This window comes from Anguilla anguilla, chromosome 6 (assembly GCF_013347855.1).
Source record: "Anguilla anguilla isolate fAngAng1 chromosome 6, fAngAng1.pri, whole genome shotgun sequence".
NCBI classification, from domain to species: domain Eukaryota; kingdom Metazoa; phylum Chordata; class Actinopteri; order Anguilliformes; family Anguillidae; genus Anguilla; species Anguilla anguilla.
The window spans coordinates 19,535,195-19,561,908 of NC_049206.1; the positions used below are offsets into that span (position 1 = coordinate 19,535,195).

General features: G+C 40.6%; 2 protein-coding genes across 5 annotated transcripts; both read left to right on the forward strand.

Moving 5' to 3' along the window:
- Nucleotides 1-3,840: 3,840 nt before the first annotated feature.
- LOC118230570 lies at nt 3,841-11,248 on the forward strand. The gene is made up of 5 exons (XM_035423683.1): nt 3,841-3,944; nt 5,383-5,563; nt 5,839-6,005; nt 6,189-6,322; nt 7,397-11,248. The coding sequence occupies exons 2-5, from the start codon at nt 5,390-5,392 to the stop codon at nt 8,170-8,172; spliced, it is 1,251 nt and encodes a 416-aa protein (XP_035279574.1). The 5' UTR covers nt 3,841-3,944; nt 5,383-5,389; the 3' UTR covers nt 8,173-11,248.
- Nucleotides 11,249-12,180: 932 nt separating this feature from the next.
- On the forward strand, nt 12,181-26,669 carry hltf (helicase-like transcription factor). 4 transcript variants are annotated; one of them, XM_035421247.1, is made up of 25 exons: nt 12,181-12,274; nt 12,644-12,852; nt 13,380-13,546; nt 13,729-13,862; nt 14,406-14,497; nt 15,281-15,352; nt 16,051-16,242; nt 16,338-16,412; nt 16,647-16,707; nt 16,851-16,917; nt 17,145-17,218; nt 17,317-17,361; nt 17,865-17,966; nt 18,222-18,313; nt 18,800-18,943; nt 19,615-19,753; nt 19,978-20,113; nt 20,311-20,490; nt 20,786-20,910; nt 21,368-21,546; nt 22,110-22,232; nt 23,305-23,417; nt 23,961-24,141; nt 24,710-24,790; nt 25,809-26,669. In XM_035421247.1, the coding sequence occupies exons 2-25, from the start codon at nt 12,649-12,651 to the stop codon at nt 25,953-25,955; spliced, it is 2,925 nt and encodes a 974-aa protein (XP_035277138.1). In that variant the 5' UTR covers nt 12,181-12,274; nt 12,644-12,648; the 3' UTR covers nt 25,956-26,669. The 4 variants fall into 4 exon arrangements, with proteins under 4 accessions (XP_035277138.1, XP_035277137.1, XP_035277136.1 ...); XM_035421246.1 differs by having other exon boundaries at nt 12,196-12,345; XM_035421245.1 differs by having other exon boundaries at nt 12,206-12,442.
- The last annotated feature ends 45 nt before the right edge of the window (nt 26,670-26,714 follow it).

A 26,714-nucleotide genomic window follows, 5' to 3' on the forward strand; every position in this document is an offset into this window, starting at 1 on the left:
GTGATAAGGGACAGTTGTTTTTGGAAGCTGACAGAGGCATATTTGTCAAAGTTAATACGGATAATTTTGTATTAATCATTATAGTTTCTCTGAATTTTATTTCATTCTACCTTCTGTAATCCAAATTCTGATTTAAATGTACTGTCCTCCTGAGATCATTTTAAAATTGAAATCCAAATTCAGTGGCTAAATTGAAATCAATTTCAAAAATCTGAATGGACCCCAACCCTGATACACAGTGCGTAATGGCATTTGTATAGAATTTGAAATATAGTCTATATTACGTATTATAGAGACACAGTCGCGCTTCAGCCAGCTTATTCAGAATCCCGGTGTTCACAGTAATAGAGATCTCATAAAAAACACGTTTTCAACGTACAAAAATGCCAAGTTACTCACACATACAAGACATACATCGTCTATAACTCATTCATTCAGACTACCAAAATCCAGGGCTTCGATTAAAGGCGCCCATTGGGCGCCCTTCAGTCGCCCAATGGGAAGCTATTGCAGCTGATTTTTGGCGACTACGGAACTTTTCCAACAGTGTCGGCAGCATAGACTGAAAACACGTGAACATCAAGGAACCGCCGCAGGCCGGGAGCGACTACTAGGCTACAACTACAAGGGCGCACAATCCATTGTCCTGATGGCTACCTGCGACGCCAGATATCGGTTTACCATGGTGGATGTAGGCGGATACGGACGGTAAAGTGACGGTGGGATCTTCAGGGAGAACAGATTTGGTTATATGCTGCTTGAACACAAGCTGAACCTGCCCCCACCAGCCAATCTTCCTGGAACAGGAGTCAAAATCCCGCATGTAATCGTTGGTGATGCTGCGTTCCCCCTACACAACAACCTCATGCGTCCCTGTCCAGGTATGTCACTGATATTGACTTCAATTAAAATTAATTTCATGTAATATTGCCCCACTGCCCCTAAATGTTTGTAGTGATCACAGCTACATTTGCACATAATGATTTCCTATTCATTAATACTCTGTATGTTTTACGTTTTGCTAAATGGGGATGAACATGACCATGGAAAAGCAGATCTACAACTACCGTCACTCCAGAGCCAGACGGGTGATTGAGAACACATTTGGCATTATGGTGGCACGGTGGAGAATCCTCGGTTGAGCACTAGAATTTCTGCCTGACAAAGCAGTGAACACTGTCAAAGCTTGTATCGCTCTACACAACTTCCTGGCCTACACTGATGAAGTCAACACACCTGTGAGCAGATATATCCCTGCTGATTTTACAGACTCAGACACTACAGGGTCACCTCAGGCAGGCGAGTGGCGAAGAGTGGTGGCAGGGGACACAAATCTTTTGGAACCTCTAGATCCTCATTACCTTTCAAGGTGCCGTTCCACCAGAGCTGCAATTGGTGTACAGAATGACCTGATGGCCTTCTTTCAGTCACCCCATGGAATTGTGCCATGGCAGAACAACATAGTGTGTCGTGGCTAACTTGATCAGTAAATTGTAAAAGTACTGGTAATTTGATGGTCATTACACACCATCTCCTCCGACGTCTTCTCTTTTTTCTGCGTTGTAGTAATTTCAGTAAAAGCAATTGTTGTTCTATATACATATATATATATATATATATATATATATATATACGCTCACCGGTCACTTTATTAGGTGACAGGAGTGGCCCCCGGTGTGGTCTTCTGCTGCTGTAGCCCATCTGCTTCAAGGTTTGACGTGATGTGCGTTCAGAGATGCTCTTCTGCATACCTCGGTTGTAACGAGTGGTTATTTGAGTTACTATTGCCTTTCAGCTCGAACCAGTCTGGCCATTCTCCTCTGACCTCTGCCATCAACCAGGCATTTTCGCCCATTAACACTCCGTGCTATGATGGCATCATAAATAGAAGTGGATGATTGACGAGTGTTTTTATGTTTTTGTGCATGGTAGATTAAATGCATTTACAGAATACAGCCTTTTTTTCCCCAAAGATGGTATTTCTCGATATAATTGTGCCGCCGTGTTAACACATTACTATGGTTGCGGGTCAGGCACTCTTCACGGTAAGAAGAAATTTTAGGATAGCGCTTCCGATTTTTCTTGTGTCGAAAGTGCTGCGACGGAAACAGCGATAGATTTACACACTACCCACATCTGTAAACAATGTAAACAATGCCCCTTTGTTTTTGTCTAACTGTTTTTTTTAAAGGTTATCAGGATTTACTATTTGGTAAATTAAATGCTAAAGCCCTTAAGCCCAATCAGCGCAAATACAAATGAGTAAAACCTTCATTTTAAAAGTAACTGTTTAAATAAAGACCTGTTATAAAATCAAATGTATAAACAGTAAGTGAGTGTATAAACAGGAACCAGTGGTGGAAGAAGTATTCAGATCCTTTACTTAAGTAATTGTTCATATTTACAGTACGTGTATAAACAGTATGTATAAACAGGAACTGACAAAATATTAAATTGTGCAATTGTTCATATTTACTGCTACTGCCTCTCAAACAGTAGTTTGTAAATGTCAAACATCGCCTGTGCCCTGTGCTCCTCCGGCAGCCTCCGCAGCATGTCTGCAGCAGTTTGCCCAAACCTGAAGAGCTCATTGTTGTTCTGCGACAGTCTCTGTTTCAGTTCCACCCTGCGTTTCTCCAACTGGGCAACCTGCTTCTGAAGCAAGTCGGTCTGTTCTTTCCTCTTCCTCTTCTGTGCCATCCTTGGGCTTGGGGAGAGAGGAGATGGCTGGGGGGACAGAGGAGATGGCTGAGCGGTCTGGTGAGGTCAACTGGTGAGTTGACCTCACTACTTGATGTCGATGATTCTGAAGGTGAAGGTGGGCGTGAAGGTGGAATGTCTGGTGGTTGTCGGTTTTCCTCAGCAACTGTTTCTGTGGGTGTCTCTTCAACAGCTGAAGTACTTGAGGTCGAATCACTTCCAGCCTGTGATTGTGAAAGAAATTGCAAATAGCAATTTCGACATAGCTCAGGAGGTAAGAGCGGTTGTCTGGCAGCCGGAGGGTTGCCGGTTCGATTCCCTGCCCTGGGCGCATCAAAGTGTCCCTGAGCAAGACAACCCCTAATTGCTCCCAATGAGCTGACTGGTACCTTGCATGGCATCCTTTCACCGTTGGAGTGTGAGTGTGTGTGTGAATGGATGAATGAGAGGCATCAATTGTAAAGTGCTTTGGATAAAAGCGCTATATAAATGCAGTCCATTTACTAAATAGTTTAAGTTAGTCTTTGTAATTATACATCCAGGTAATATATGCATTCAGTGTCTATACACGGACTGGCAGAGCCATGAAAACGAGAAAACGACATATGGCTACATTGGCAGAATACTGGTTATTGCGTTTTTATTATGAGCAAGCCAGATACAATTACAGTCTATTACATATTACATTTTTGTTTCACGGAAGCTTGTGCAAAACACTTACAACATAGAGGTTTATGATACAAAGAACATGTTATATTTACCTTATAACATGTTATGTTGTCGTCATTATTTGACTCTGTGTCCCGGTGCTTTATATGCGGTGCCAGCCAGGCAAGAAACAAATAAAATGCGGACACTTTTTCCCCACCTGGGTCCCCGCTCCTCCTAGCGAGTCCTTTTCGGAGGCGAACGTACTTGTCCCTCAGGTTCTTCCATTTCTTTATACATTTCCGTGACGTCCACACCGATGTTTGTGGAAATCTCTTTCCATGAATTTGCGCCATATGGCAGTCTTTGTAATGTGGCGAAGAAGAGTCGTACAAATGTACGTAACGGATGTCCTCAGTTCACCTCTCCTCGATTTGGTCCATGTTAGTTCAACACACTTCAACTCGTAGCCTATAAATCAAAATCCCGCGAGAGATGAATAAGCAATTTGGATTTCCTGGTTCGGTCGCCGCCTATCGTTTTGGAATTTGGTAAAACTGTCAAAACGATTTCACGACTGTTGCTGTAATTTGCAGGTAAGTGATAGTTGTACGGGAGTAAAACGGGCTAATGTTCCCTAGCTTGTCATATAAAATAGCCTAGCAGGCTGCGCAGCTTACTAGCTGGCCAGCGAAAAAGATTGTTGTGTTACGTGCGTATGTATGATGGCACCTAAACAAATAGTGTTGACAACCCGGACGTTTCCTCCGTCATGGGTTCACTTGACAGATTTCGAGTTATTTTTTTCCCCCATAGGGAATTCATTTTCTGCTGAAAATGAGGTCTGTGGTTAACGTTTGTCTAAGACAGTTTCACGTTTTGGTCTACGAGATAAATTGCACCCATTAATATCCGTTATGTGCTTTGAAGCCGTTATGTGCTTTAAAAAAAATAAATTGATAACAAATTGCTATACTGAAACTACATGTATAAATGTAGCCTACATAACAGTTTCGAAATCCACGATTGAGATATTCATTAATTAATATTAATATAATTTATCTCGTAGAACAAAACTCTCTGTGGCTTCCCAGATAGCAAACAATTATTGAAACTATGTTAAATCAACATTCCACTGTCAACGTTAATTTAATTGAATCAACGTCGAACTCCGATGTTGATTCTTCATCACTTTTGCACCCTCGGTAAAACAACGTTGAAATCATAACTAAAGGTCAACGGGACTTCAGCCAATATTAAACCACAGCAGATTACTATTAATACTTCAAAATATTGTGAAAAAAATATGTCCTGCTTTATCTACAGCCAGGATAAATGTTATGAAATATATCTATAGCCCTATATTATGAAACATTAGGCTTTATCTAATATATAGATGACAACGGACAACTTTACATCAGTTTAAAAAAAACAAGTTTATTTAGTTCATTAAAACAAGTTTATTTAGTTTAATTTTATTATTTGCGAATTCACTCCTGCGCTGTCTGGCGTCTAGCCCCAACCATCCGGTCCGGAGCGTAGCGGAGCCATTTTGAACTGCCTGCAAAAAAATGAAGTTATAAATTTCAGATTTAAAAAAGGTTCAACAGAAATTGCACTTAGAAGTGGAATAGGCATAGGCCTACGTGTTTCGTAGCCTCAATGGCAGGTTTCAGAAATAATCCTGCACTGAGGACTGCAATTCATGAAAGCGTGTAGGATATTTTATCATCTGTTCAGATGGAAAATCAGTGTTTTTTCAATGTCGTCTTGTTATCTGGGTTACGTTCACCACAGACCTTATTTTTTGGCAGAAAACGAAAAGGGTAAAAAAAGCGAACGAACTCCCGGATTTTAGGACTATAAACTGTGACACTCTTCTGTAACAGCGGATGAAATATATAGTTAGTCTAACCCTAACTCGCAGTATAGTCATCTATCACATGCTAAATTGGAATCTGGACACTAGAACCTTATGCAATACTGCTGCTCAAATGTGGGCTACTTTTATGTTTTATTCAATTCTGTTTTTAGAGGTACCATGGAATTTAGGCGATTCAGCTTCTTAGGTGCGGACCAAACTGAAACCTTGTCCCGAGCAATGCGGCGCTCTGCAGAGGACTCGGCTGCAGCCGCGGAAGACGAACCGGAGGATAACGTACTGTTTGGAACCATTAGAGGAAGGGTTGTCGGATTACGTCACTATGCTGGGGGTGTAAGTATCGTTTGTTTGTAGATAGGTTTCACTGGTTATATCTTGTTTATGAATTTTGAACATTCGTGAAGGATGTTTCTACAACACACAGGTTCCCGAGTGTTTAAAACATGAAATGTTCTACTTTTCTGACAACCTATTCACCTTGCTTGCAGGGCTGGGCAGAGAGTTTTTGAGGGGGAGTGCTTAAATGAGAAAAGGGCTTGATACATCTTGATACAGAGGGCGATACATCTGTTGACAGCTTGTTTTCACACTTCTGAATGTTGGCACAGGTTAACCAAGGAGAGATGGTGTCGCTGGTCAGGGAACCTCACAACCCCTATGATAAAAACGCAGTTATGGTTGCCAATGTGCACGGGAGCCAGATCGGGCACATCAGACGCCAGCTGGCTGCGCCAATGGCCTATATCATGGACAACAATTTCGCCAAAGTTGAAGGGTCAGTGTCAGTCCAAAGTCAAAGATTAATTTAAAAATATTTACATTGAATGAGATAAATGAATTTTTAAATGTATTGGGGCACATTTGGTGCATATTAATGATTGATATTAATAGCCACATAATTAGCCAGATTGCACAAAAAATAAATTGTAAATTATAACGTGTTACTTGATGTCTACAGGGTTGTTCCTATCAGTGTGAACCGTACTTCCAGCATGCCTGTCTGTCTTTCCTTCTGGGGGAAGGAGGAGAATAAAACAGCAGTATCTAATGAACTGAAAAAGCATGGATTCCAACTCACACTTGAATCAAAATGTATGCCTGGTTTAAGTGTTTGTCCTCTCTGTATACAAGTAGCCTAATAGCATTAATAGTATTGTTTCAAACAAATATTTTAGGATGATGCATTACTTACATGTGCATGAAGCAGGAAAAAAAATAAGGATGAACTGTCTGCAGACTGCAACAAAGATTAAAAATTGCCGGTTTTGGATTAGTCTGCAAGTGGAATCACATAACAATAACAGTTGATGAACATTTTGAAGGATGTGGTATTATGATAAGTAATTGGGTTTTGTTACGGAGGGAAAATGTATGATAGGTTATGATATGATACCGCCAGCTACCCTGAGCTAATAAGCTAATGAGGTCCATCTAACAATTTATCTGTCTATCTTATATTTTAGACCACAGTAAGAATTTCATACAGAGACATGAAAGTGGTTGACAGCTGCGATTCATTGAGTCATAAATTGATATAGGGAACATGCTATACCATACATATGATTTGACCAATTAAATTATTTAGAGTAGAAGTTGGAAATAAATATAGAAATGAGTACAACTGTCCTTGCTCACGCCTGATGCACATGCAATTTATGATAAATTTGAAATGGATTGGCAGGTAATGTTGAGGTTTCATAGAGCTGGAAAATGTTAATATAGATATTGTTTCTTTCACTGTTTATTTCTTTAAATCTGGCTAATTCTCCAAATTGATCCTGTGCTGCTGTATGAAAAGGCTGCCATGAGCTATTTTGCATTTAAATGGTTCATCCAATTTTTCCATAAAATGCCATGGGACTTTTTTTCAGATATTCATGCCAATTTCAGTGCGCTTTACCATTTAGTTTACTCTTTTGGCTCACATGGCATTCTGGGAAGTGCATTGCATTATAGTTTAAAAAATAACAATTTCCCCAGTCACTTTGCATGTTATAATTATTAGTTGACTGATCACATGAACAAAAATCACATTCCTAGTTTATACTGTTTTGGTTTCTGATTACTTTTTCCCCTTGTAGCTCCCTTCATGACTTAGAATTGGATAATCAGAACTGCTTTTCAAATGGAAAGGAATTACTCAGTTTGCACTTCTATTTGTGACAGGTGGATCGCAAGGTGTGACACCAAATAGGACTTCACACCAATGGCTTGCACCTGGTGTTTTTCCAATCTCCACTGTTGAGGAAGTAGTGGCAAAGTATGGTGAACAGGGATGTACCTCGGTACTCCACAACCTGAGGGTGACACAGCAGCAGCAGGAGGCTGTCCAGTCAGCCACAGTTGGACAACAAAACAACCCTGCATGGTATGCACTCCGCCGAGGCAGACTGACGGCCAGCAATTTTGGGGCAGTGTTGTTAGCCGAACATGTTACACCATCTCTCATAAAGCGAGTGTTGGAGCCATGTGACCTGGATGGTGTGGAGTCTGTAGATTGGGGGAATGAAAATGAGCAAGAGGGGGTGAAGGCCTTTGAGACAGCAAAAGGCCTGAAGGTACAGGAGTCAGGGTTCTGGATCACAGAGTCTGGTGTCCTCGGTGCATCCCCAGATGGCCTTGTGGGTACACATGCCCTGTTGGAAGTTAAATGTCCATTCAGGGAAAGGGAACTCACAATTGAAGAGGCATCACTGAATAAGGACTTCTGCCTGAGGAAAGATGGCAAAACATACCAGCTAAGACAAGATCATAGATACTGGCACCAGGTCCAGGGCCAGCTGCATATCGCAAAACGTGACATCTGCTACTTTGTCGTTTGGACAAAAAAGCAGAGCATCATTATTCCCATCAATAAAGATGCAGCTTGGGCCAAGTATCTCAACAGCCTGGAGGATATATACAAAGTCCAGTTGCTCCCAAAATTGCTGGAGCAGGTATAAAATGTTCGCACATTGCACACAAGTTGCCTTCTTGTTTTGTGTTTTTTTTTTAATGTTAATGCATGGAGATGGGCTACTTTCTAGATACTGACCTGTCCAATGGGACAACTTATTGAAAGATTATTATTTTCTGTTGTGTTTTTCAAAAAAAAAGTTTAATGAAGTCATTGTTTTGCTCCCGCTACCAAATTACAACCTCTTATGCATCTTGTGTGCTTTCTAGAAAGATGCAATGTAGCCTATCACAGGGAATATTCTGCCGGTTATTTAATCACCCCCAAAATTAAATTTCAATAGAAAAAAAAATTTAGAGGTATCTTTTGAATTTGTTCATGCTGATCTGAAAGACGTAAAAGACAAAATGGTGGAAACCGTCACCAGAATGAACAAAACAGACCAAAACATTTTTGAACTGAAAAACACGATGACGGAGTTGTCAAGATATAAAAGATCTGGGATCTGCACCTGCTAGGGCTGGATGAGGAAAACATTCAAGAGAGAGTTATCAAGATTGGCCAGGAAACGGCACCAGATTGTACGGGTAAACTACCCGAGGTATTCGACAGTGTCTACTGGTTGGGACATCCACTTCAAGAAGGCCGTCCAAGGGCTGTTATAGTCCAGTTTTCCATGCAACGTTACTGTGACAGCACATGGAAAGCGGCAAAGAATTATTATTACTTATCTGCGGGAGAAGAAGCAACGTTTTAAGGAAGATTTTTCTCTGGAGGACAGGGCGAGGCGTAATTTGCTCTGGCCACTGGTAGAAAGAGCAAGAAAGGATGGCAGAATTGCCTACTTCATTGGAGCAAGGGCGTGCATTACTGAGTGCCGGAAAAAGAAAGGACCTCCACCCACCAAAATCATAATCAGACAGCTATTTAAAAGCACTGCAACCACTTTCCTGCAGACTGTGCGATTATGTTAAGGCGTTAACTTGATTGAATGTCCACTGCAGAGTGATTTTGCATCTTACTTGATATGTGAATTGTGGTGTGTGCTGTACTGCAAGCACAAGGAATGCATGGACAGAACATACTTAGTAGGTGAGCGGACTGTGCACCGCACAACATGCATATTTTTTTAGTTCTACTTCTAAGAGATTTTTTTCCCATACAGGATTGATTGAGTGCAAATATAGATACAGTCAAATTTCCAAATGGTTTAAAATGACAGCATTGTATTGTATTGATAAAGACCATTTCCAATGTTCAACCAAGCAGCCAACTAATATTGAGCTGATATAAGAAAAAAAAGAGTTTATATATTTGTTATGTGTTGTACGATAAGTTTGATTTGTTTGTTCTAAAATTACACTGAGAAACTATGTTTATATAAACAAAAATATATATAAGCTTTTAAATTCAAATATCAGGAGTGCAGGCCTTTGGTACTGTTGCACTTCTATTTCTCAGAATGCGAACTCCGTAGATTGTATGTTAAAATATATTTATTTTAATGCTCAGGGATTAAGAGACAACTATTTTTTTATACGTTAAAGATTTTGTTTTATACAAGAGTCTCACTCAGGTCTAAATGATTCAAATTCTTGGAAAACTCAATGGGGTGAATAGGTCTGGCTTTCACGTGGCTATAGTCACTCAGCTGGAGTGTTAACTTTAAAACATAAATTCTGTGGTGACACTTTATTTGTATCACCAGATGAGAATGGTCATTTTATTTTTTTGGTAATATTTAAAAATGATTAATTGGTTCGTATCTTCTAGGAAATGTGTATGGATATAACAGTAAAAAAGAAAATATGAACTTTATAGAGATTCTAAACAACAAAATTGAATACATAATTGGAAAATTCACAAATATGAAGATGTTATTATGATTCTATTGATATATGGCCTAGTCAACACTATGTCTAACTATATCTAACTAAGATGCAATTATAATATTTCCAAAACCCCTATAAAACTCTCTCTTCCATATTGATAAACAAATCTCACCTCATGATTACTTCGTTTGGAATAACCAAGGTATTAAATTTAAAAACAAGTCACTTTTAAATAAGAAATAGTTTGAAAGAGGTATATTATTAGTTAGTCAACTTCTTGATTCTAATACAGCGATTTACTTATTGTACACAACTTCCCAGTCCCTCCAAAGGAATATGCTAATATATTTGATATGAGACATGGCCTTATGAGAATCTAAACTGGAAATGGACTTGGATTTTAGCTAAATATTAGCTAAATAAATAATATTTGTTAACTAGCAAGGTAGTAGAAATACTGTTTAAAATTCTACATAGATGTCAGAATCGACCGACCAAAGAATGTACTTTAAAATCGAACATGTCATGTGATATAGCCTAAGCCTACCCTGTGTGGCTTGCTGTGGTTTGCTAAAAATCTGAATGAACCCGAAACTGATATTGTGGTGATTTGTGGGTTTCCCGGGTCAAAAAGAGTCCCTGAGCTGATGGTAAGAATGAATTTCCATGGTGGAGTTTTATTTCAGCATACTAGTAGGCATTGGGGAGCTGCACAAAATTGATCTCACTGGCCTACACTCACTCGCTATCACAGCTCCAGTGAGGATGACAGACATATTGTAGCAGAGAAGGAAATGGGTGCTCCATTTTTTATTTTATTTTGCAGGCTATTCTCTTATACAGGCTATCCGCAAACATGGGTGCCAGCTCCCCCTCTTCCAAAGACCCCACAAACATGACTAGGAAATAACCAATTGTTAACAGTTAAATGGAAACAAACGGGAAATTAACAGGTAAACAAGAACAGCATCTGCCCAGCCTGCCCTTTAAACGTCTGTGCGTTCCATAAGTCACATTTTATATTTTTTCCATTTTTTTTTAATACGGTTTGTTTTAATTTGTGTGAGCTAAGACATTGTTTCATGTAACTTAAAAATTTTTTTTTAAAAATATTTTGATTCCAATTCTTTTAATGGCAGGCCTGGATTTGAAGTTATGATTTATAGACTTTGCTTTCCATGTATAAGTAGCTTGGCATTGTTTTACTTTGAAAATGTGTTCATCATCAGATATAATTTCTTTTTGTACTGTGAATGACAAAGAAATTAAAGTGTATGTCATATTTTTAAATGGAAGCGTTTTTAATGGGCTATTGTACATGACAGACTTACTAAGCTATGTCTGTTTGTCGGTAGAGGATATACTGTCAAGTTCATAAGTATTTGGACAGTGATGCAGTTTTCATCATTTTGCCTCTGTACGCCACCACAATGGATTTGAAATGAAACAATCAAGATGATAAGTGTAGACTTTCAGCTTGAATTTAAAGGTTTTGTCAAAAATATTGTATGAGCAATGTAGGAATTACAACCTTTTTTCTGCTGGTCCAGAGTCAGTTATTTTCTTCTCCTACTAATGGTTAAAGTTAGGACCTGGGAAGGGAAATCTGATCCCAGACCAGCAGCCAGCAGTTAAGGGCAGCCAGGGCACCGCACTTGGCGGGTAGCCTTACAAGCACACGTGGTTGTGACGTATATCGTGCGACTTTGATGTTAGTGTAGTTCAGGACCACCAACACATCGTAAATCGACATAAATCCGTTATTTTTCCTTCCAGAGATCGAAATAAATAGAACCAAGCACATGCTACGACAGAGAATGACGGTCCCAAAAAAAACGTGACAAATATTTTATTTTTAATCGCTATAGATATTTTACAATCAATGAAAAGTCAATAGGATTTTAACATTGGGCTGTGACGTCACGAACCAGACGCCCCCTGGAGGCAATTTGACTTACAAGCTCAATTGTACAATGGCATTTGTACAGAATTTGAAAGAAAGCCTATAGCCTATTAGCTACATATTCTAAAAGCACATTTTATGTTCCAATTATAGTAACACTGTCAATCTTTTTATGTACCAGTTATTGAAACTTTTCGTATATGGTTGCCATCGGTCGAAATACGAAAAGTTTCAATAAACTAACTGGAACATAAAAAGATTAAGTGTTCGCATCGTTCGCAATACTCTAGTCAGAATCAGGAGTGAAGTTGCCTCGTTCTACTGCGCATGTTCATTGCTTCGCAAAATCCCGCGACAGATGAACTAGCTATTGTGGATTTCCTGGTTGAAAGGCCGTTTTCAATTTGGCGCTGATATATTGTTTACTAACACTGATCAAACTGTCAAAAATATTTTCGGACTATTGCTGTAGTCTAGTTTGCAAGTAAGTGATAGATCTAAGGGAGTAAACGCGCTAATGCTCCATAGCTTGCCAAATGAAATAGCAGGATGCGCAGTTAACTATACAGCCAGCCAAAAAGGTTGGTGTGTGCATATCTACGTTGGAATCTAAAGGAATTGCAACAGGAGCTAGGCGGATAAAGTAGATAGTTAACCCTAACTAGCTGTATAATTACCAATCGCATGCCAACTTGGAATCTGGACACTGTATATATGTTTAGAACCTCATGCAATACTGTTGCTTAGATTTACTCATTTGTGTTTTATTTAATGCTGTTAAGGCATCATGGAATTTAGACGGTTCGGCGGCGTTGGCTTGGAATTAAGCTTCATAGACTTCTTTGGTTCGGACCAAACGGAAACCTTGTCCCAAGCCATACGGCGCTCTGCAGAGGACTCTGCTGCAGCTGCTGATGACGAACCGGAGGCTAACGTACTGTTTGGAACCATTAGAGGAAGCGTTGTCGGATTACGTTACTATACTGGGGTTGTAAGTACCGTTTGTATATAGCTAGGTTTCAGTTTGAGCTGTATGTTGTTTGTGAATGGTGTTTCTACAACACGCTGGTTCCCGAGTGTTTAAAAAATGAAATGTTCTACTTTTCACCTTGCTTTTACTTTTCAGCCATTCACCTTGCTTGCAGAGCTGCGCAGAGGGGCAGTGCTCAAATGACAATCGGTTTTACCAACCTAGAAAAGCTGCTTTACAACACATGGCTAGTTGTTGTACAGAATATATTTTGCCGAAATGAATAAATGAAATGAATGACAACAACAATAAATATGCAAATCATTTGTTGTATCAAGTCAAAGGGGCACATCGGGCACTTTGGGGGGAAATGGGCACGGGCACTCGGAGCCCTCTGCATGCCTGTTTGCTTGTTAGTCTCACTACCTCATTGAGAAGATTAACGGTGACCTGTTTTAAAAAATTGGTCAAATTGTTGGTTTGATAGCTATTTAGACAGTGATCCGTCTGTTGACAGCTTGTTTTCACACTTCTAAATGTTGGCACAGGTTAACAAAGGAGAGATGGTGTCGCTGGTTAGGGAACCTCACAACCCCTATGATAAAAACGCAGTTATGGTTGCCAATGTGTACGGGAGCCAGGTCGGGCACATCAGACGCCAGCTGGCTGCGCCAATGGCCTACATCATGGACAACAATTTAGCCAAAGTTGAAGGGTCAGTGTCAGTCCAAATCAAAGATTAGTTTTAAAAGTATTTGTATTGAATCAGATAAATGTATTTTGAAATGGATTGGGGCATATTTCATGCATATTAATGATTAATATTAATAACCACATCATTTTCTGGATTGGCAAAAGAGAATGAGTTAATTATAATATGTTCCTTGATGTTGACAGAGTTGTTCCTTTCGGTGTGAAGAATGCTTTCAACATGCCTGTCAACCTTTCCTTCTGGGGGAAGGAGGAGAACAAAACGGCAGTATCTAATGAACTGAAAAGGCATGGATTCCAACTCGACCTTGAATCAAAAGGTATGCCTGGCTTAAATGTTTGTCCGCCTTTATAAAAGTAATAGTATTAATAGCATTGTTCCAAACAAAATTTTTGGAATGGTGCATTACTTTCAGGAGGTGCATGAAGCTGAAAAAGGACAAACTGTCTGCAGACTGCAAAAGATTGAGAAATTCACAGTTTCAGATTACTCTGCAAGTGCACGCACATAACTATAATATTTGATTAACATTTTGAAGGATGTGGTATTATGGTAAGATAAGTATATGGGTTTCTTTACGGAGGGGAAATGCATGATAGGTTATGATATGATACCACCACCTACCCTGAGCTAATAAGCTAATGAGGTCCATCTAAAAATGTATCTATCTTATAGATTAGATCACAGACCGCATTGCATTATCATTCAAAAAATATATATATATATCCTGTCCCTTCGCATGTCATCATTTTTTGTTAATTAATTTTTTAATTAATTCTTTGTAACTCCCTTAAAATTAGATAATCAGAACTGCTTTTCAAATGGAAAGGAATTACACAGTTAGCACTTCTATTTGTAATAGGTGGATCACAAGGTGTGACATCAAATAGGACTTTACACCAATGGCTTGCACCTACTAAAAAGGTGATGGCAGTACCACTGACACCTGAACAGGTATTGTAAGTTAAGCATTTCTAACAGCAAAATAAATGCACTGTCATGTAGTCTAATAATGATGTGTTTACATTTATGGTAATGATGTGTAGGTGCAGTCTAGTGTGTTGAGGATGTTGCCTAGTCAATAGGGATCTCAGTTTGGCTCCACTGTTCATCCTTTAACTGTAAAAGAAGGTTTCATTTAGCGACGAGGAGGGATACTTTTCCAAAAAACAAAGGTAGTTGTGGACCATGGGGTCAGAAGTGGGGCCTTCAACAATGCACTGCCCCCCACCCACATGCAGCTGAGCTCAACCTTTGTAGCATATACACATGGACGTTGCTCAATAAGTAAGCAGGGTAGATCTCAATATGACAAGGGTTATTCTTATGGCATTCCAAAGCATTGAAAAACAAATGAAATAAGTTCTGACATTATCAATCTTGCCTCGTAGTCATTGTTTGATTTGAAATATAAATTTGATTTAGTACAGAGGGAAAACTGTCGATTTTAAGTAATTGTCCCAATACTTTCATTTAACTGTAACTTATATTATGTCTTGATTTAAAATGCTAATCGCATTTTGTACAAAAGAATGTTTTGAACTGTTGGGTGGATTTTTACATTTCTAAAATATTGACTGGAAGCTAGCATGTGGTGCATATAGCAGGGGATTTTGCCTCAGATATACGAGAAAGTCAGTAAGCTGTACTCCACTTATTTGGTAGATTGCCCAGTTTTTGTGCCACTGCTTTAACTCCGTGTTGTTTCCTGTCCTCCTCTGGTTTCCTGCCTCTCAGCTGAAGAACGCCTTTGACAAGCTGTTTGATGACCTGATGGAGGACAAGACCCGTGAGATGGAAGCAGGAAAGGTGATTAGATGCATAATTTCACTCTACTTAAAAATAGTTCATGCCATCAACTTTCAGGCAACTGAAGGGCCAGTGAAGGGAATGTGAGGTCTCATGAAACCAGAAATGGGTGGTGCAGATATATGCCTGTACATGTGACCCAAACATTGTGCTTTGCTGTGGAGTGCAAATTATTTAGAATATCTGAACTAAAGTTATTAAGTTAACTATTTGACAGCTCACTGTAACTCTAGACACTAGATCAGGATACCTCTCTTTTCCATCACAAGTAATGTATGGATTTGAATGTGTTTATATTCAGAATTATCAAATTCAAATCAAAAAGTCATTGGGCCTCATTCACGAAACATGTGTACGATCATATTTGATCGTACACTGTGTGGAAGAACGTTTCCACGAACAATTCGCCATTTGTCATTTTTTTTCTTATCTGTATTTATTCAAGGCTGTTTGCTTATGCTAGTCGCATAAATAGGATTGCGCATAAAATTTACAAACAGTCAGCATTCCTCACTTCATACACCTAGGATATGCACAAAAACAAAATTCTGCATGTGTCATGAATCCCATATTGGTTTTCAGTGGAGCATTTTTAAGCACAAAAGCAAGAATAATTTAAGAAAAGTTTTGTGAACGAGACCTATTGTGTGTCAGAGATATTTTGCTTTGAATTAAAGTGTGTGCTGTAATTGTTTTAGGCTGTGTGCACATCATTACTCCCACATCAGAAGCAGGCTCTGGCCTGGATGGTCACAAGGGAGAACAACAGTGATTTGCCACCATTTTGGGTGGAGAAGAACGGCCTTTATTTAAATGTGCTCACCAACTTTGCTGTACCAGAGAGGCCGGACAGTGTCCGTGGAGGGATCCTGGCTGATGACATGGGACTGGTAAGAGCCAAATCAGGCCTATGGTATTATTGGTAGAAATCTATTGTCATTGTCTCATAATGAGAAATCAGATTTGTGAACTGTTTCTCTTTAAGGGAAAAACCCTCACGACTATTGCTCTCATTCTGACCAACTTTCACAATGGGAAACCAATGCCTCTGGAGAAGATGGTAAGTATGCACTGGATTAGGCAGTGGCATGAGGAAGTGTAAACTCTTTCTAGCATTGCTCTCTCAGAATAAGTTCTGTGTGAACCTTTGTGCCTTTGAGCACAGATGAACTAGACGGTGGCAGCCCTAAAAATGCATTTTAACATTCCCAGCAGGGAGGAACGGGGACAATATAAATGGAACTGAATGGAGTTCAGCCAATGGATAGACTGACTAGTTTTATGTCTTTATTAGGAGAGCACACCACCTGTTCCAGGATCAGCGGGGACCAAGAGAAAAAAATCGGATCTGAAAGGTGTGCGGTACATCTGAATATCTGTTTTTGAAGGTTTACAAGAATCAATTTAATTAAAAGCCTAGGTGCTTATAAAATGTGCTGTCATGGTAATGACCTAATTTGTGTTCTATCTTTGTCACCTTTATTTTGACCTACTGTAGAGAACAATGGAAAGAGGAGCGGTGAATTAACATTGGAAGAAGTAGCGACTCCTTCTTGTTCAAAAAGGTAGAGGTCTATCAAATGTCCAATAGCAAAAACACTCTTTTAATGAACAGGTAATGTCCTTGTCTTTCATCTTATAGCACTGAGTACATCTGCACTTATGGCAGAGTTTGATGAAACCACAGTCAGGAAGTTAGATGCCAGTTGTATGATCAAAGAAAACATAATACAGGTCTGGATGCAGATAAAATGTGGTGTACAAACCTTGTGCCTGTGAACTTTCTTCAAAGGCAACAGGAAGACCCTGTTCTGATTATCATCGATTCAGATGATGCAGAAGAGGTTGTAGCACCTAAGAAGAAGGGTATGAATCAGTGGCCCTGAAATTGTTTGCAGTGATATTGATTGTCACATTGTTTTGGTCTGTGTATTTAATCTTTTTTTGATCTGCCTTTCTTTCAGCAAAAACAAAAGCAAAATCAAACTGTCCCTCTAGCACAAAGAAAGGTAAGTCCATTACGTGTTTCACTTTATTTGTGCCATTGCTTTTAAGATTACTGCTGCTTTACTTTAAGTTTGTGAATTTCCAAACTGTCAAATTCAACATGATTTACTCTTTGAAACACCATTGATCCTTCCTAATTTTTTCATTTGATGCATATCTGATAAGAGTTCAAAATATTTTCCATTTTTATTCAAATTGGGAAGTGTATGAATAAATACAGGGAAACCTGGAATATTTTATTTCGTTTTTTTTGGAAAATTTCCATCATTGGACATGCAATGGACATGGACATTGGATTAAATCCTAACTATGATAAATGCAATATTTTTTTCACTATAGCAAGTTGATCTTGGTTCTTGTTAAAATTGGCAAATGTTTTATGGAGATAATTTTCAAAAAACCAACACTTGCATTGTTAGCAGAGTGCAGTTGCATCGCACTCTTTATTTCTCCCAGAATGCCCCCTGAGCTACAGTGGGTAACGCTGGGTTCTGTGTGGCTCAAGGTCCCTTTATGCTGATGGAGGACATGGACTTTGCTTCTGCCCTGGGTGGGGGTGTGGTGGAAGGAAGCTCTCATAAGAAGAAATCCCAGAAGAAGAGTCAGGGTATGCCGCTGAAGTGTAACACTGTATATAGTACTGGCAATGTATGTAAATATGGTCTCTGTGTATTTCCATAAAATATCTATTTACTTATTTAAATTTCTTTATTAATTTCTTCTGAATAAGTAGATTACATTGTGTGATAGATTTGGAAGATTAACCCACTGGAAGATTATCTGGAATATTACCCCTCTCGCTTTGCCTTGGTACGGATTGATATGCAGAGTAAAGGGATTTGCATGTTTCTGTCCTTCACAGGAGTCAGCAAAATGCCCTCAAAACCCATTGAGAGCAATGGAGCCAGGGCAACCTTGGTCATCTGCCCCCTCTCAGTCCTCAGCAACTGGCTGGTGTGTAAGACTATGGGCCTGTCATTATGAGGGATGCTGTGAATCCCAGACTCACCATACCGCCATTTTCCCTGTCCTTTCATTGGCCCAGCACATCGTCATATCATTTTTATGTACAGGTGGTAGACGTTGATAGATCAAGCCATGCCATTTCATTGTACTTTGTATCATTATTTTGATGTTGTAGTTGGTCATGCCTCCTAGTTTGACTTGGCATAGGTTTGGTCAGAATAATGTTTACTGTATGAACTGGGCTCAGTGTGTTCATGACTATGAATAATTGTTACAAATTGAGTATTGTACCTTATCGGTCCTGTGTTTTGTAGTTGTTCCAATGACCTTCGGTATGCACTTATTGTACGTCGCTTTAGATAAAAGCGTCTGCCAAATAATTGTAATGTAATGTAAAGTAATATGCAGGTGATTTGTTGAGCTGTGTCGATCAAGCCTTTTTACAGCCTTGCTTTGTCATCAATGCCTTTCCAGGATCAGTTTGAGCAGCACATCCGTGCAGATGTGGAGCTGAGCGTGTACTTGTACTACGGCGCAGAGCGTAACCGGCAAGTCAAGTTCCTGGCCCAGCAGGACGTTGTGCTTACCACCTACAACGTGCTGTCTGCTGACTATGGGGCAAGTGGGCTGGTGCCCGATTTCTGTGGTTCTCACAGTAATAAATATTCTCTGAAAATTGTAATGTCATCTTCTAAATCATCATCTGAATTTTACTGTAATGACGCAAGTACGCTTAGTGCTGGAGATAACCTCAGGGGAAAAAAATCTACATTTTACCTACCAATTAACATTTAGCATGCATTAACATGTTTTTGAATTTGAACCAAGGTAAGTATATTGAAAATCAAGCTCCTTTATATGTGCTTTTCTCAGATAATAAGACACTTTGCCTGAGTTTTGTGTCAGAACTCATTTACTAGCTAATTGTTTATGTAGAACCCTATTGATTCAACTGAACTACTATTCCTGGGCTCATACACAATAATTGTGCTTTGTGCACCTATAAGAAAAGTGCTTTTCTATTTTATACGTTACACTTTTTTATTGTAATTCGTGTGATTGTTATGCGCGGTTCAGATTTCAAGATCCATGTTTGCATGAATTCAATTACTGAATTCATGCAAACATGGACCTTGAAATCTGTACTGATAACAATCACATGAATTACAATAAAGGTGTATGTATAAAATGTAGCTCTTAAATATAAGCTGCATTGTAGAGGGGTAGGATCTGAGTCCCGTGATCCTCTTTCTCATGAGAGTGTCTCTTGCGTCACCTGCACCCTTCAGGGAAAGAAGTGCAGTCCTCTGCACGAGGTTAAGTGGCTGAGGGTGGTGTTGGACGAGGGGCACGTTGTTCGGAACCCCAACGCGATGCAGAGCAAGGCCGTGTTGAGCTTGACAGCAGAGAGGAGATGGATCTTATCAGGTGAGAATGCTGTCCATATTAAAAGTCCATATTCACATTTCTCTATCAAATCAGATCAACTGAGATGTCATATCATCTCAGGGGTTGTGTTGTCTTTTAGATGCACAACAGCATCATACTTTAATGATCTGTCCTTTGTTGCACTGATTTAGTTTAGACACCAGGTGGCGCCCAGGAACTTAATGCGCATTGCCGTTTCAGCTGCAATTACTTCTTTTCAACAGGCACTCCAATTCAGAACTCCCTGAAAGACCTGTGGATGCTCATCTCCTTTCTGAAGCTGAAGCCTTTCGACGTGAAGGAGTGGTGGAACCGGGTCATTGAGCGGCCTGTCACCCTGGGCGACAGCAAAGGGCTTAAGTGAGTATTCGGGGACTAGCAGGGTGTTTTCACTTCATGCCACCGTTTATCCAAAGCCTAACTTACAAAATCAGGGAAGGGCATTCAGTTTCATGTGAAGAGTAAAATCTTTAGCAAAGAGTTCCTATACTGTCTGCAGGCATACCAAGATCACTGTCCGTTGAGAAAAATGCCTTTGTCTTTTGTTATTCCACCAGCGACCTGCAGATTCTGATTAAGGGGATCACCCTGAGGCGGACCAAAACCAGCAAGATGGCAGGACGCACGGTGGTGCAGCTGCCAGAGAAGAGGGTCTTTGTCCAGAAAGTGACCATGTCTGAGGAGGAGAGGCTGGAGTACGAGACCGTCAAGAGGGAGGGCAGGGATGCAATTGGCAGGTAGGGGGATGCTAGCTAGCAAAGCATTACATCACATTACATTAATTTAGCAGACGCTCTTATCCAGAGCGACTTGCACGGAATTTACATTGCATCCATTTATGCAGCTCAAGGGTACAACAGCAGTGTCCTACCCGGGAATCGAACCTGTGGCCTTTAGGTTACGAGACCAGTTCCCCATTATACTACACTGCCGCCCCAAAACCAGCTTTCAGAGAGGCTTTTCCACCATTTCAGGGAATGCAAATATGGATCTTACTTCACTCTGGGGTCCTGCTGCGTTCCCCTATTGCAGGTATTTTGATGAGGGGACGGTCTTGACGAACTACGCGGACGTGCTGGCCATCCTGGTCAGGCTGAGACAGTTCTGCTGCCACCCGCACCTTCTGGGGAGCTCCCGCAGTGCACCGGGTTCGACAGGTGAGAGTGGACAAAGTCGTAAATGTACAACAGGTACCCATAACTGGACTTTGGAGTGTGGACCCTCTGGGTTGATCTGTGAGGTAGAGCAACCCAGAAGATTGAACCAAACCTTCTTCAGGCTTTGATTTTGGAGTACTTTGTTATTTTTATAACTCCAACTGGATATGTGTGTTGAATGGAAATTATAAGGTGAACTACTGAGTAGCCTCAGGTGTCCTTCAAATGTACAATGATCTCTCCTCGAGCTGTGGCAGTTGTAGGATAATTTCTTTTGTTAATACACAGTTTTCCTGAGATTATAAAATTAGTCTGAGTTAGTCTCACTTTTGTCCATTTCAATTTAAATTCCTCCCAATTGGTCCGCCCACTGTGTTAGCACGGAAAGCTGCTTTTTTAATCCAGTTCGGGTACGGACACCAGCTTTCCCACCTTCCCCCCTCTCTCGAAAACGCAGACGCGTCCACGCCCAGCGAGCTGAGGGAGCGCCTGATAAACAAGATCACCCTGGTCCTGAGCTCTGGGTCGGACGAGGAGTGCGCCGTCTGTCTGGACTCCCTCCGGCAGCCGGTCATCACCTACTGCGCCCACGTGTACTGCAAGCCCTGCATCTGCGAGGTCATCCACTCCGAAAAGGTCGGCAGCCTTCCCTTACATCACATTACAGCCATTTAACATACGCTCTTATCCAGAGCGTCTCACACAACTTTTACATAGCGTTTACATTGTATCCTTTTATTCAGCTCGATATATACTGAAGCAATGCAGGTTTAGTACCTTGCTCAAGGGTACGACGGCAGTGCCCCACCCAGGATACGGGTGTTTGTACACACCTGCTTTGTGTGTGTGCCTACCTTGATGTCACTGGTATATTTGCAAAGACTGCTGCAATCGATCTTTTCTATTTGTTAGTTTATACTTCACACTACTCAGTTCTATGAACGTGAACCCACATTAGTGTTGTGCCTACCAGATGCTATTTCTTTTACACTGTTCTTCTCATTCTTACTGTGTGTGAAATGGATGGAGAGAAGTGAAACCTAAAATTAAGGTTGCACTTGCAACAACTGGTCTGGTAATTGAAAACGAATTTTCAGCTTAAAAAAACCCTATTCACACACATTTGTTTACATAGAATTGGCCAGAACTCCTAGTACCTTGGGAGAGAAATGTGAACTCTGTGTGTTGTTGTTTTGCAGGACAACGCCAAGTGCCCGCTGTGCAGGGCACAGATCCGGACCCAGGAACTTGTGGAGTACCCGGGGGAGGACGCAGAGTCGGCATCCGCTGACGACAAGGACGCGTGGAAGTCCAGCTCGAAGGTGAGATGACAGCAGTGGTTGGGCAGCAGCGGTTCCCACACTCCTAAAAAATCTTTGAATATCGTCATGTTCAAGAAAATAAAACCTAGGACTTGAAATTACTTTGAAGATGAATTTTTACAGGTGCCTTGCAGGTGTGTAATTGTTGACAGGGTTGCCTAATCTGTGGTTTCCACACTGAGTCAGAAGGGGTGAGACAGGTCACTCTGCTGGATTAGTTCCCGTGGTTACTTCTAACACCTTCTCATGTCAAAGTCCACTAAGCCTGACCTGGCCTAAAGGCAGCCGAAAAAGGAACGTTTGCTGATTATAAACCTGCTGTATGCTGGGTGGAGCCTATGTTGGTCAATAGTGAGCAAGGTCAGTTTCCAAGTTGATATTCCCATGTGAATACAAACAATGTAGAAACAACGGTGGTCCGTTAAAAGACGGTAGTTCCCTCCCCTCAGCCCTAAATTGCTGTAGTCTTAGCTTGAGCCTCAACTATTCCATTGAGGTACATTAATGATCAACATTGGTAAACATTGGTAAACATTTTACCATTTACCATTTACCATCTCAATTAGTCATCTAATTACCACAAATTAACCTTCTAAAGCAGGTAGATTGATTTTGAAGTAAATGTGTGCTGACTATTTTGTCACTTTCTGCTCTGTTTGACAGGAGGGACAGACAGTACACTGAATGAAAATAGAGATGAAAAATATTGCAACAAGCAACTTCATTAAATGTATTTAGCATGGACTATTTATTTTACTGATTGATTTTTTTTTTAAATAATTAGGCCAAATGCAATTATTTTTTAAATAATTAAAGTGAAAGTGCTGTGGAAAAAAACATATCTGTGCAGGTGCAGAATATTTTAATGGTACATTCTTATTAATGAGCAGCACATAAAATTCCAATCAGCTTTCATGGCTGGAAATGTAGTAAGTTTACAGTACTGGGGTTCCTGTTGTCGTTTCCTTTGGGGAACCCAGGCCAGCAGAAAGCGTGAAGCCCTCTGTCCTTGCCATGCCTTAACCCGTACGGTTTCTGAGGACGTGTTTGCCTTCACGCCTGTGTGCTTCAGGTGGAGGCCCTGATGAGCAACCTGCTAAGACTTCGGCAAGAGGATCCGAGCATCAAGAGTCTGGTGGTGTCTCAGTTCACCAAGTTCCTGTCCCTGCTCGAAGTCCCTTTGAGGTCAGAATTGCACATGCTGTTCTTACAGGCTGATCCCGTCGACTGTGTGTAATGTGTACCAGGATGACACTGTTGCACTCGTTCACTGTCGTGCTTCTCGTAGCGTTTGTACTTGACCTTCCAGTTGTGTTCACTTTCTTCCATTATTCCTGTATAAGGTTAATTGATCGTTTTCGCAGATTTCACAATTAGCCACTCAGATGTATAATTAATCACTTGACTGCTGGTTGAGTGTTTACAGGGACCCGGGAAGAAAACAATTGAAATACAATCCCCTGCATGTCACATAATAAGGACAAACTGGTTGGGCCAACTCATGAGACAAGATTGCTATTTTTAGCTAGGAAAATACCGGAAGCGGCAAAAATAAAATAGAAAAATTACATTTTAACAGTGAGACTGTAATCTGAGATTTTTGAGATGAAAAATGAATCTGAACCATCAAACCGTCCTCCTTGCTCTTCCACTCCTCACCTCCCAACCCTCTCTCCCTCCTTCCCTCCTTCCCCTCTCCCTCCTTTCTTTTCTCCCCCTCTTTTGTAGGGAGCAGGGCTTTTCTTTCACTCGTCTGGACGGCTCCATGAGCCAGAGGAGCAGAGCCAAGGCCATCCAGGCTTTCCAGGACTCTGCCCAGGGATGTCCAACCATCATGCTGCTGTCACTCAAGGCTGGAGGGGTGGGGCTAAACCTCACAGCGGCCTCCAGAGTCTTCCTCATGGACCCAGTGAGTCTCTGGCACCATTAGCCGTGAACTCTGCCTCACTGTGCCTATCCCTGTGCGTGTACCACAATAACAAAGAACAGCCACAACATCAGGATCTCCCTGAAGGCATTCTATAGTGTAGAAAACCATATGGCTCAGTTTTGTTCTGTTTAGATGGTCTTTTTTTTCTTTTTAAAGCAATTTGTATCCTCTACATTTTTAACTCTTTGCTCCCTTTGCTTTTCCCATTTTGTTGAGCATGAAATATAGATCATTACTCATGTTTATTTTGTACAGTCCTTTATTGCTTATCTTTATGAGGGGTGCATTTCATTTTGGAGGGCAATGTAGCCTAACCTTTGCAGTATTACATTTCAAATTAATTTATAGCTATATTGTTAAGTAGGCTCCATCTGTGCGGTTGGATAACTTGTACAGTATTATTTCTCAGTATCGGTGTGCTGCAGAATTTCTTGCAGTAGCATGCTAAAGATAGGTGTGGTTGCCCACACACCGACATGAGCACTATTTCCATTTCATCTGCTTTGTATAGATTAATCCTGTTCTCTCTGCTCGTCGCCCTGTCTAGGCGTGGAACCCTGCAGCGGAGGATCAGTGCGTAGACAGGTGTCACAGGCTTGGCCAGAAGAAGGACGTGGTTATTACCAAGGTGACCCTTTCTACGGCATTCTTCTGTTCTCATTAGAGTAGATGGGCCTTAGTAGTACAATCAAAATGGTGGCATCGTGGGCTAATTTGCAAATTGGCTCAACAATATGAACCATAAAATCGTACAGAAGACAAGCAACCCATGCTATAACAAAAAAGTGCTATAGGCTGTCTACACAAGTACAAACAATGAACAAAACAATGGCTTTAGCTGGTTGCACTGAACACTGTTTGAAGCGATGCTTTGTCACCTGTCTGGTCTTCTTCAGACAATGAGAAGCTTGCAGCATACTGTTACAAGCCCACCTAGCTGTAAGATTACACATTGAATTACGAGAATCAACTATTATTAGCTTTTACAATGGCGCCATTTTGACTGTACATATGTACAGTATGTAGGTGTACAGCATACAGATAATTTGGATACTGGAGGAAATCAGAGCGACCCTATGTATACAGGGTGCTTCATGAGTCCTGCATCGAGTATTAATTTCTGTTGAAACTATTAAATGTAATCAAAACGACAGCAAAGCGAGCGTTAACATCCCATACTCGAGTCTGTAACTGTTTGGTTGACAGAACACTGTCCAGGATATAGTTTTTTGGCATGTGGAGAGTGGAATTCTTCAGTAATCTCTGCAGGGTCCCAGAAGCAGAACCAATTTCCTCTTTTTCCCTGAGGCATGCATCCTTTTCATACCAGCCACTGTGAAATCTATTGCCATGAACTGCATCAGCTTCTTAAAGGTCAAAAGATGCATTCCCCCTTCGTGGGCCCCATGCAGAGGTGGAAAATCCAGGTTCAGACAGTATGAAATGGAATGAAATACTCCCCAGTATTTCATTCCTATCCCTGGATTTGCTAATTATCACAATTCTTCAGCCAGGAGGTAGAACTAATTAGCGAAATCAGTGCGTTCATGGGTGGAAGAAAGACATGGCAGGACTTCTAGTTTTTGACCCCTGGACTTTCCACCTGTAGAATAAGCACCCTTTCCTTTTCCCCTTCCCTCCTCCAGTTCATTGTGAAGGACTCCGTGGAGGAGAACATGGTTAAAATTCAGAGGAGGAAAAAGGAGCTGGTGGAGAAGGCCTTCGGGGGGAAGAATGCGCAGGACCGAAAACAGTCGCGGATCGAGGAGATTCGAGCTCTGATGGAGTTGTAGGGACCCCGGCCGTCAGCTTTGCCCCCCAGTTTATTTCAGCAGAATTACGCGATATGCCTCATTTCAGTACACCTCGTGGTGAGGATTCACTTGCTCAAAATGTTCAACATTCCCAGAGAGAATGTTTTTTTTTTTTTTTTACATTCATAGATTCAATTGTGGCTACCCAATATTTTTTTAAAACACCTCTTCCTAGACCTTGTCATAAACATTACTTGATAAGAAATGGATGTTTCAGTGTTTGAATTGTCCCACAATACTTTGTTGTATACGGTGTTGTACTAATGACTTTACAAGAATACCACAACCCCCAAGTTTATTTTTATTTCTTTCAGCACAGATAACCTTGCCCTAGACTGAATGGCCACATATTTGACATATAAGAAAGAGGAGGAAAGTACTCTACATTGGCTGATAAGAGAGGACCCATAATGTGTTTAGACCACGTCCAGGGTATTTTTACGAGCAAATACTGCAAGTACTGACAGAGTATTTTTGATGTTCCATTTCAGTTGTAGGCACTAGCACTTGAACAATGTATTGCAGAAATGTATTTTTGGATGGATTTTTTTTGTACCATAAACAAACTGAGTTCACAGTTGTGACAATAAAAGATCTAACGTTCATTTGAACTAACCTTCTGCATGCAACGTCCCATCAAATCATTCATGGCAAGTATGAGATTTTGAGGAGTAAAAATGTTTTGGAAATTAACCATGCTTGGTGTCTCATTCTGTTAGGACACAGACCCATACTTCG